Raw genomic sequence first — 12,310 nt, 5'->3', positions numbered from 1 at the left:
GTCCGCACTCGCATTGATATGCGACATGCATCGCACTTGCATTGATATGGTAAAATCGACGTCATTGTTCATTATTGTCTTTAGTTTATGGTGTAGGAAGCCTCAGGACAGCTGACGTTGTTATGGCAATGGGCATTTTTGTTTTCAACGCGTGCGCTGTACGCAAACCAATCACAACAGACTGAGCTGTCTGGCCAATCAGAGCAGAGTAGCTCGCAGAAAGGCGGGATTTAAAGAGATTGATTCATCTGTCGAGTCGTTTGAGAATCATTGAAAATGTGGTGATGTCCAAATGTATATTATGAGGAAATTAAACAGTTTCTTTTTTTTTTTACCTTTGATGCATGTAAACCTGTTGTAGGAGACTCCAAAACAACATTAGGAAACTTTAAAATAGCATAATGGGGCACTTTAAGTCTTCTGAATGGGAGTCAGAGTGAGAGCCCAAGGTTTTATTTACAAAAGATAAACATATGCAAAACTAGATGTACCGCATGGCGGTACAAAATATGACCGCCGCTCAGGCCTGCATTGGCTTTCCACAAAAAATATACTTATACATACTAAGTATGAAAAATCGGTGATTTTTTTTTTTCAAAGGACCCTCCCATTCAATTTCTACAAACCTTGACTTTGGCATGGGTTTGTTGTGTTTTACTGAAATAAAAAACATTTTTTCCCCAAAAAAGTGGTTTTATCTTGTAGCCCTGGTCCCAGAGTTTTAAAAAAACAATGTTAACAAAAATAAACTCATTCCCACTGTACCTAGTAGTAAATACACTTAAGTAAATGTCCCATTGAAATTAATGGGATTTTATGGATTTAGGTGAAGAAAGTGTACACATAATACATTTTGGTCTGTACCATGAAGAGAAAACTGATTCAACTATATAAACTATATATTTTCTGAAAGCGTAGACTCTCAGGATGTGATGATGAAACATGGCATGAAACATGTCCCACCCACCTCATTAGTATACTGCCCAAGCATAACACATTGGGTATTGGTAAATCGGGTATATGGCTGATACCTAAAAAAAGTAGTAGTATGTGCATGTCTGTCTGTGTGTGTGTGTATGTGTGTGTGTTTGTGTATGTGTGTGTCTGTGTGTGTGTGTCTGTGCGTGTGTGTATGCGTGCGTACATGTGTGTGCGCGTGTGTGTGTGTGTCTGTGCGTGTGGATGTCAGTGTGTGTGCATGCTTGCGTTTGTTTGTATTCCTGCATGTGTGTGTGTGACAGTATCATCCTAAACCAGCAACCCTTCGCTCAACAGCACCATCTACAGGCCGATGAGTGTACAGTCACTAAATGTGCACATAAATGAATTTATTTTATACCCCCCCATGGATGAAATTCTACGAAACTTAGCATACCCCCAGAGGATGTCAAGTTAATCATACACATGAAATATGGTGCAGTTCTGAACATCTCAACTGAAGATAGGGGCGATTAAAGCAGAATAATATTGCATTTTCATTTTTTATGGGAGGGGCGCAAATCACAAATGAGTGATTATGGGCTAGGTTGATGTGGGCCCTTAAGAGCAACATACCATAAAAATGTCTTCATCCTCGGTGCCACGGTTCAGGTAGTTATTTAGGAAAAACTGCATTTTTTGGGTTTGGGGGGGCCCAGTGCGGGGGGGGAGTGGCCCCCGGGGACCAAACGAAATTTTTCCGTAAAAGTCTAGTGGGGCTACATGCCCACCAAATTTCATGTTCCCCGGTGTTTCGGTGTCCCTGGTATCGTTGACGAAAAAATTCAGTAGATGACGGGAAAAAAAAAAAAAAACTTTGACAATCGATTATGGGCTAGGTTGATGTGGGCCCTTAAGACCAACATACCATAAAAATTTCTTCATCCTCGGTGCCACGGTTCAGGTAGTTATTTAGGAAAAACTGCATTTTTTGGGTTTGGGGGGGCCCAGCGCGGGGGGGGGGAGTGGCCCCCGGGGACCAAACGAAATTTTTCCGTAAAAGTCTAGTGGGGCTACATGCCCACCAAATTTCATGTTCCCCGGTGTTTCGGTGTCCCTGGTATCGTTGACGAAAAATTCTGTAGATGACGAAAAGAAAAAAAAAAAGAAAAAAAACTTTGACAATCCCTATATGATATAATAAATCCCTATATGATCATAATAAATTGAACTAAATGACATGAACAAAGCAGACTTGAACTTACATGTATCGTTAAACAAATCTCACCAATAGAGGATTACATTGAACACAGCTATACAGGAGACTAGAGAAACATACTCTCTGAGTAGGTACTTTATTTTGAATAAGTAATTAGTTTGCGACCACTAAAAAAAAGTATCTTCTTTATAGTATGAATCTGTGTAGTATGAATGTAATCTTGACATACTACATTTGGCATGTTTTATCATGTGACCTGCCAGTGCCAGTTGCGTTGCTTCACTGTCGTTCGCAAATCCTCTCCCATGGCCTCATGGGATGGTAAAGTGTCCATTGTATGTGGAATCTTGCTAGAAGTAGTAAGTTAGTTATCCAGGTAGTTTTCGACTACTGTTTTCTGAATACTGTGAATTCAGACATACTACTCGGCTCACATACTGTTTTTCACCTACTATATAGTAGGGAAGTGCGGATGCAGCCTATGACTATGAAGAATTTCAAAATATAAGACATGACATACAGTAAACATGACCAAAGACCGTCAAGTCATCTTCATTTATATAGCGCTTTTAACAATGCAGATTGTTTCAAAGCAGCTTTACAGAGATAAGCGTATAATTTAAGGTAACAGAGATTGTTTTGACTTTATAGCGGTTCTTTAATAAAGTTATTTTCCAGCTAAAGTTAGTTTTGATTGATTCGCTTATGTCGCAACGATCATTTGTTATGAAATTAGGGGCCGCTAAGACGACACCATTCTCTCTACACAGACTTTAAACGCAAACCTGTGACACTGCGTAAACGCTGATGGCGTTCACATGCACATTAAGAATTGGTTCTATAGTTCTCTTAGTTCTCTCGTACTGCGTAAGTATCTTACGCTAGGGGAAATCCCTTTTCAGCGAGATATTGAAGCCAAAAATTATCCTTAATTTTGTAATAATGTAAAACGCGTTGCGGCAGCATGCAGACATAGGCAAGACGGCTCGCGTGCCTATTGGCTGACCTGCGGCAACTGCAGCAGCCTATCGAGCGAGGCCACTCATGACGTCAGACCCAATGAGGGCGCTCCGCGCCCACTGCGTCACGTCCCGCCGAAACAGGCGTGGCTTAGGCCTATAAATATAGCTCGAAGGCTGATAGAATCAGATTTTTCATCTCTTCAGCGAAGCTCACGCATCGCTGGATCCGGAGAGAGAGAAGCCGCGCCGTCTGAGAAAGCCTTTCAGCGGGACGAGCCACTGCATCTGAAGTCGCTGGCCGCGCCGCCTTCAGTCGCCGTTCCTGCTGCGCTATTCGGTGTTATATCCTTTTTTCTCTACTAAGTGTGTGTGTGTGTGTGTGTGTGTGTGTGTGTTCGCCCCCGCGACTCACACCCCCCTCCTAAAAGAGCCGAGCGTCTTTGTAAAGATGTCTCGTTCCTACTGTATCTCGTGCCGAGCCCCACTCAGCGACGGGGACCGCCATGTCATCTGCGTTTCCTGCCTGGGTCAGGATCATGCAGCTCTCGCGCTCACCGACGGCGACTGCCCTCACTGCGAGCTAAATGCCCATGGTGACTCTGAGGACTCGCCTGGCATCTTTCGCCGAGACTGCACCTCCGCCCGCTGCGGTGCCACGCCGTAAAAAGCGCCGTGCTCAGCGGGTCCCGGAACCTCCTCCACAACAGCTCGCCGGTTCGCCCGCCAGCTTCGCCCGAGTCTCTCACTGTCGGACAGCGGCCGCAGCCTGCCGCCGCTTCCGTCATGGATGACGATGAAGAAGCTATGTGGATGGATGTTTCCTGTTGCAGGGCTAGCTTTCTTTACGTTACAAGAAAGCTACCCCGCCCCGTTCGCGTGCGTCACTCACCGGCGACAGGAGGAAAGAGAGTGTTTTAGTCCCGCCGAGACATTTACTGGTTTTCGTTGCTAGAGAATGACGTTCTTGCCCGCCAGCCAGTACAACTGACGTCACATGCAAAGTATCAATAGTTTACAGAGCACTCAATGACTGCATGATCAAGTACCGTTATCCACTCCCCTTGGTGCCCGCTGCTTTGGAGCTTCTTCGTACAGCAAGATACTATACCAAACTGGACCTGCGATGCGCTTACAACCTGGTCCGTATCCGCGATGGAGATGAGTGGAAAACAGCCTTTTCTACGTGCACTGGGCACTATGAGTACTTAGTCATGCCTTTTGGGCTTTCAAACAGTCCAGCTGTGTTCCAGTCCTTTATAAATGATGTGTTCCGTGACATGCTCCAACGCCACGTCATCGTCTACATTGATGACATTCTAATTTACTTAGACTCCCTTGAAGACCACATTCAGCACGTCCGGGCGGTTCTCCAGAGGCTCATCCAGCACCAGCTCTACGCTAAGATTGAGAAGTGTGATTTCCACCAGACCTCTATGACTTTCTTGGGCTACATCATCAGCCCTGGGGGCGTGGCTATGGACGAAGGCAAGGTCAAGGCGGTGGTGGATTGGCCCCAGCCCACTACGTTGAAGGAGTTACAACGCTTCCTCGGATTTGCGAACTTCTATCGCCGTTTCATCAGAGGATTCAGCATGGTGGCGGCGCCCTTGACCGCACTGGTTCGTAAAGGCACCTCACGTCTACCCTGGAATGAAGAAGCTACCCGGGCCTTTAGTCTTCTCAAGCAAGCTTACACTTTAGCTCCCATTCTGCGGCATCCTGATCCTCACTTGGCCTTTGTAGTGGCGGTGGATGCTTCGAGTACCGGCCTGGGCGCGGTTTTGTCACAGCGTCAGGGAACGCCTCCCAAGTTATACCCCTGCGCCTTTTACTCCAGGAAGCTCAACTCAGCAGAAAGAAATTATGACGTAGGTGACCGTGAGTTACTTGCCATGAAGGCCGCGTTTGAAGAATGGAGGCACTGGTTGGAGGGTGCTACACATCCTTTCGTCGTCCTCACCGATCATAAGAATCTGGAGTATCTCCGCACGGCTAAGAGGCTGAACCCCCGTCAGGCCAGATGGTCCTTGTTCTTTTCTCGTTTCCGATTCTCTGTTACCTACCGTCCAGGCTCCAAAAATACCAAGGCAGACTCCTTGTCTCGCCAGTTCGACTCTGAGGTGACCATCCAGACTCCAGAAACCATCCTTAGCCCTGATCTGGTCATCGGCCCCGTTCAGTGGGATATCGAGACCGAACTCGAGCTGGCCAACGCCAACACTGAGATCCCTCCAGTCTGTCCTCCTGGGAGAATCCATGTTCCCGAAGCCCTCCGTGAAAAGGTGTTGAAACATGTCCATGCCCTTTCCAGTTCAGGACACCCAGGCATCACGGCCACCATTCATCTCCTGCAGAACCGCTTTTGGTGGTCAACATTGTCTCGGGATGCCAGCCAGTTCGTACAGCATTGCCAAACCTGCAAAATCCAGAAGTCATCCCGTTTCATGCCCGCCGGTTTACTTCATCCACTACCTATTCCACAGCGACCTTGGTCCCATATAGCCATCGATTTCATTACGGATCTACCGCCCTCCGACGGACACACCACCATTCTAACTGTATTCGACCGCTTTTCAAGGGCATGCCGCCTCATTCCCCTCAGTAAGCTTCCCACAGCCCTGCAGACCGTGGAGCATCTCTGCAATCTGGTGTTCCGGATTTATGGTTTACCCGAGGACATCGTCTCGGACAGGGGCCCCCAGTTCACCTCTCGTGTTTGGGCTGCATTCTTCCAAAGGTTGCAAGTTAACGTGAGCCTCACCTCCGGCTACCATCCTCAGGCTAATGGTCAGGTCGAACGCCTCAACCAAGAGATCTCTCGCTTCCTCCGGTCCTACTGCCAACTCCATCAAAGGGACTGGAGTCGGTACCTTATGTGGGCGGAGTATGCTCAAAATTCCATCCGTAAGCACTCCACAGGCTTGACTCCTTTTCAATGCGTCCTCGGTTTCCAACCACCCCTGTTTCCGTGGTCCGGTGAGCCCACTAATGTCCCCGCAGTAAACAACTGGCTGAGTCGAAGTGAGGAGACCTGGAACCTGGCTCACACTCACCTCCAGCGGGCCGTCAATCGTGGCAAAAGGCAGGCTGACCGTCATCGCCGTCCCAGCCCAGAGTATCAGCCGGGTCAATGGGTATGGTTGTCCACTCGGAACCTTCGTCTTGGGCTTCCCAGCAAAAAGCTCAGTCCCAGGTTTATGGGTCCATATAAGATTATCCGCCGGATAACTCCTGTATCCTTTCGCCTTGCTCTGCCCAGACATCTACGAATCTCCCCCACGTTCCATGTCTCGTTGCTCAAACCTGCCACAGCTCCCTCAGAGGAGGAGAGAGGGGATTCCTTTGATCATTCATCTCAAGCCATCGTTGTGGAAGGAGAGGAGGCCTATCGTGTTAGTCAACTGCTGGATTCCAGACGCCGTGGGGGACACCTGCAGTATCTGGTTGACTGGGAGGGTTTCAACCCAGAGGAACGGTCTTGGGTCAGCTCAGGTGACATTCTGGATCCTTTGCTCATTCAAGAATTCCACCACAAACATCCTGACAAGCCCGCTCCCCGTGCTCGTGGCAGACCCCGCCATCGTCAGCATCCTCGCGCCAGGAGTCGCTCGCAGGGGGGTGGGGGGGGCTCTGTTACGGCGTCCAGTCTCCCTTGTTCCATTTCTCAGCCACGATCACCCTCTCCTGAATTCTAGTGATTTGCGTACTTTCCACTTAGTATGCATCATTGGCGCTCTGATTAACCTTCACCTGTTCTGAATCATCTCATTGCCCAGCCTTTATCTGCCTCGTTAACAGAGCGTTCTTTGCGAAGTATTGCCTCTCAATGTGTGCATGCCCGAGCGTTTCTCCTATCTATCAGTCTTCCTGTTATCTCTGACCCTCGCTGAACTAACCTTGTCTGATTGTCTGCAGCCTGCCTATCGACCTCCAGCCCGTCCCGGATTCTGATTCTCTGCCGCCTGCTTTGACTTCAAGCCTGTCCCTGGATTCTGTATGCTCGCTGCCAGCCCCGACCCCCTGCCCGGTTCTACTCACGTCTCAGCCTACCTCTGATTATTCTTATCATCCTGAGTTACCTTTTGCCTGACTTTTCTGTTTAACCCTTTAAAACCGGATGTGTCGTCGACGACACAGCCAACCAAGCTGTATTCATGTCACTGTAACTCTTCAACTGTTTGCACTATCAAAATAATTCAAATAGTTCCTGAAAGTAGACATCAAGCGCTTTTCGCCAATATACGGCTTATTACGGTAATGCCATGCTTTCTGTCTGCAAATGACAGCAGCGCGGGGTGGAAGGATTTGAACAGAGAGATACGACGCGCGGCAGGTTAGAGTGTTTTGGATTGCATAAAATAATAAAAGAAACGAACAAATACATGGCGAAAGAAGTGTTAGACAGCAGAAAGGGGGATTGGGATGATTTTTAATGAAATTTGGGAGGCGGATGGCCGTTACTCTTTCACGTATCTAAGCATGTAGTGCGTGCATGTGTATGTGCGCGTGCCTATGAATGTGTGCATTTGTATATGTGTGCGTGTATGACAAAAAGCGTCCTAAATGAAAACTGTGCAACCCAATGTCACAAAAAAGACTTGTATATATATATTATAGTTCATTTTTCAACTTTAAAGTGTTAGTTTCTTTCGTTCATGATTTTTTTCGAAATAAAAATCAGTAAATTTATTCTCGTTTTTTTATTTTTGTCTATTTAAATTCTATTTACAAACTCACCACACACAATAATGGTCAATAACTGTAATTTGTTGAAAGCTTATCTTTTTCTGAAAAAGATGACACCTTGCACATGAAGATAGCACATTGTTTTAGAATTTTACAGTCAAAAAATCAAATTATGTGAAAAACACCTATTTTAGCTTCAGGTTCTAAAGGGTTAATAAATCTGTTGCATATGGATCTGTCTCTGCCCTCTGAGTCGTTACACATACACTCTTTGTAGTGCAAATTAAAATGATAAAACTGTCACACAACTTCACAACTGGTAGACATACTGTAGCCTACTTGAAGTATTTTCTTCCTCAGAAAAAGTAAACAATTTAACAAGAAGTGCTCTCAACATAATACTGAACAATGTACAAAAAATAAATAATAATAATAATAATAAAATATAGTATTTTGGGGTTTTATTTTTATAACCTACAGAGAACGTCATCATCAGAGGTTATTTAAGCCAAATTCTAGGCGTGTTTGCCACACGTGTTGACAACCGGTCAAACAAAAATGTTTTCTGGGAACGTTCCCTGCAGGTTATTTTTGGTTTTATTTTATAACTTAAACAGAACATTCCCAGAACGTTAACCTGTTATTTTTAGGTTTTATTTTTTATAACCTAAACAGAACCTTCCCAGAATGTTCCCTGCAGGTTATTTTTAGATTTTATTTTTATAACCATGTAAATTAGCTCAATTATAGTAACGCCTCATTTTATTGTCAGTAATGGGGGAAACATTAATTCATTTGATTACTCGTTCCTGAAAAAACGCATTATTTATAACGCCGTGATTCTCATCACTGGTCTTGACACGTGTTGTCCAGTAGAGTTCAGAATGTCTCTAAATGCCAATCCCAATGCATATTTTTTGTCATCTACATGTATATTAAATTTACCAACAATTAGGACTTTATCTGCAGCCAGTATTAACTCTGATAGAAAATTAGCAAATTCTTTGATAAAGTCTGTATTGTGCCCTGGTGGCCTGTATACAGTAGCCAGCACAAATGTCAAACGTGATTTATCATTTACACCAGATAGTGTTACATTAAGCACCAACACTTCAAAATAATTATATTTGAAACAAGACTTCTCAGTAATTCTAAAGATATTACTATAAATTACAGCAACATCTCCCCCTTTGCCTTTCAGACGAGGCTCATGTTTATAACAATAATCTTGTGGGGTGGACTCATTTAAAGTAATGTAATCGTCTGGTTTTAGCCAGGTATCTGTCAAACACAGCACATCTAATATATAATCTGTAATCATATCATTAACAATAAGTGCTTTTGAAGTAAGGGATCTAATATTCAGCAACACCAGCTTTATCATTTGTTCATCTGTATTATATCTGTTTTTTATTTGTTGAACATCAATTAAATGTTTACCCTTAAATGGGTTTGGAAGTTTTTTGTATTTCCTAATTCGGGGAACAGACACAGTCTCTATATGATGATATCTAGGTGAAAGAGTCACTATGTGATGGGATTTATCTGACTTATGTGACGTGAAACAGCTAGCAGACGGTCGGTTGTAGCTCTTAGTGTCACATGATCCTTCAGAAATCACTCTAATACTCTAATACAATACAAAATGCTGATTTTGTACTCAAGAAACATTTCTTATTATAATCAAATGTTGAAAACAGTTGTGCTGCTTAATATTTTTGTGGAAACCATGATAAAAAAAATTCAGGATTCCTTGATGAATAGAAAGTTCAAAAGAACAGCATTTATTTGAAATAAAAATCAATTGTAAAGATTTTTACTGTCACTTTTCAATGGATCAATGTAATGTGTCCTTGCTGAATAAAAGTATAAATCTCTTTATACAGTAATCTCTTTAAACAGCAAACAGAAGTGTAATCCCTTGATAATATATTAGATATTACAGGGTTCCCGCAGATCCTTAAAAAGTCTTAAAACATCTTAAATTAGATTTTTAATATTTAAGGCCATTAAAAGTCTTAAAAAGTCTTATTTTTACTTATGAAAGGTCTTAAATTGTAGATGACACTTTGACTTAGACGTATCTAAATGCTTTCCAAATTAAAACTATCTAATTAGCCTATGTATTATTTTTTATTATTTTATCTTTGTGGATTTGCTTGTTCACGTGACAATTCGTGTCATTCGCAGCAGCATATTAGCCTACGACTGTCTCCTGCACACGAGAGGAGAGAGGGAGAAGAAAGTTGGTAAATGTCAGGTCAACTGCAACTCCAGCACTGCAAGCTGACATCGCATTTGTCTCTTGTGCTTTCACTGCGTGATGTGTCAGTGTAGTTATAGGTAACGTATGTCCCCAAATTAGTTTTTGTTTTATATTTATATTATTATGTTATATTAGAATATTGCATGAGTGAGGAATATCAAGAGTGCCGTTTTCCCGTGCACAATTGCAAATGTGATATTTATTTTATACAACAGTTAAATTAAGTTAACATTGTGAGATACTTTTTAGACACAATTGTCAATATTGTTTGTTTTCCCTTTATTTCGCTGATTAAGAGTTGTTGATTTCTGTCACTGCTGTGAACTGACCACTGCATAGAATATGAAAAATTTGAATATCTTCGTGAGTCTGAAGTCAACAACAGGCCTAAACCAGCCATGGTACCATATCATCTAATTATTATCAACAAAACTTTGAAAATATCGAGATATGTTTTTGTCAATATTGCGCACCCCTAATATTAATTTTGATTTCTTCAGGTCTTAAAAAGGTATTAAAAAGCCTTAAATTTGACTTTAAAAAGTGTGCAGCAACCCTGTATTATATTATGCAATAGAGAATATATATTGAGTCTTGTATTTGTTTCAAACCCTTACAGACATCAATGTGAAAGGTGATAAAACGATGACGCATACAGTGTTCTGACTTCCAGGGCAATGACCACAGAGTCATCTAATCATCCATTGAACACAAAACAAGGCAATCTGATTATCTTTCATGCTGTGTCTCTCGCAGAGCAACTCCCCTGATGTACGGATGTACTCTCACAAGTGTGTGAGGATTTTAGCAGTGGTTAAACATTTAACTGGTCACCAATATACAGATGCAGTGTTAGTGACCGTATGTGTGTATGTGTGTGTCCCCTGATGCTAGTGTGGAAAGAACAGACCCTCTGTCTGCTCTGGCGCGGGAGTATGGTGGATCTAAGAGGAACGCTCTTCTGAAGTGGTGCCAGAAGAAAACAGAGGGCTATCCGGTAAGGAGCACTGGCCGTGACCCCCTCTCTCACCCTGTCCCCTCTCTCTTGTCTTTCTGTGAAGTTTCATTGGGATGACTGTTTAAATACAACGTTGCCGGAGGAAAGTAAAGTGAAAAGGAATTTACATGTTTAAAAGAGAACCATTTCTGCACCACAAGTGTCACCAAACAGACCTGCACAAATAACTACAAAAGGATGTGATGTCTGAAAGTTGAAACAGTTTTAATTGTTTGACGTTTGATGGTTACTTACTCCTTACATAGTTTGAATATTTTACTTTGAGTTGTGGTGGAGTATCAGAAGAATTGTCATATGAATAAGGTAAGTGGCAGTTTACATACAGTATACTGTTGGCCATGTTAACATGCTCCACCCGTACACCATTACATAAGTCAGAAACATACAGTGCTCCACCCCAGTGTGCTGTGGCCCTTGTAATCTTAGTGAGCAGAACAGACTTCTTTCAAAAAATGAATAGTAGTTTATTTAAACATATTGACATCCTAAAAAAATATGTAGACCAAAAATATTATGAAAAGAAGTTATAAAGTTATAAAACTTTTATAAAGTTACAGAACAAAGTATATTTATCAAATAACTCATTTAAAGGGGTGGTATAATGCCCTTTTCACAAGCTGTAAAATAAGTCTTTGATGTCCCCAGAGTGTGTATGCGAAGTTTTAGCTCAAAATACCCCACAGATATTTTTAAATAGCATGTTAAATTTGTCACTTTTTGAGGATGAGCAAAAACACACCGTTTTTGTGTCTGTCCCTTTAAATGCAAATAAGCTGCTGCTCCCGGCACAGGGAGCGAAGCTTCAACAGCTTGGGCCCTATTTTAACGATCTGAAGCGCAAGTAACTTTGTGGGCGGGTCTCGGCGCTGTTGCTATTTTCCCGGCGGGATAAATGACTCTTGCGCCCGGTGCAAATCTAAAATGGGTTGGTCTGAAGTAGCTTCATTATTCATAGGTGTGGTTTGGGCGTAACGTGAAATAAACCAATCAGAGCATCATCTCACATTCCCTTTAAGAGCAGACGCGCTTTTTCCTTGGCGTATTGCTATTATAACGGCGGATTTGCCAGGAGCGGTTCACAGCCGAGGAGAGCAACGCTCTCGTCATGGCCATAAAAGAGAGAGAAGTGACATTGGGGATGGAGAAACACACCCAAATTAGCTTCGGGTAAACAGGTATATAATAATGTGGGTAAATGTGTAAGCTAGATGTATGCTTTTATAATAAATTATCTATCTATC

General features: G+C 43.0%; 1 protein-coding gene across 6 annotated transcripts in view; it reads left to right on the top strand.

The window, feature by feature from the left end:
* The window catches only part of specc1 (sperm antigen with calponin homology and coiled-coil domains 1), a 289,370-nt gene that overhangs the window by 210,615 nt on the left and 66,445 nt on the right, over positions 1-12,310 (top strand). For 5 of the 6 annotated variants that reach the window (XM_079870552.1, XM_079870553.1, XM_079870554.1 and 2 more), the window contains one exon: positions 10,946-11,048. The exons of the other annotated variant lie outside the window; for it this stretch is intronic. In XM_079870552.1, the coding sequence (XP_079726678.1) occupies positions 10,946-11,048 (103 nt within the window). The remainder of the gene's footprint in view (positions 1-10,945; positions 11,049-12,310) is intronic. 6 annotated transcript variants of the gene reach the window in all.

Source organism: Squalius cephalus (assembly GCF_949319135.1).
Source record: "Squalius cephalus genome assembly, chromosome: 5".
In the NCBI taxonomy this organism is placed as follows: Eukaryota; Metazoa; Chordata; class Actinopteri; order Cypriniformes; family Leuciscidae; genus Squalius; species Squalius cephalus.
This window is presented reverse-complemented; position numbering and strand designations above follow the sequence as displayed.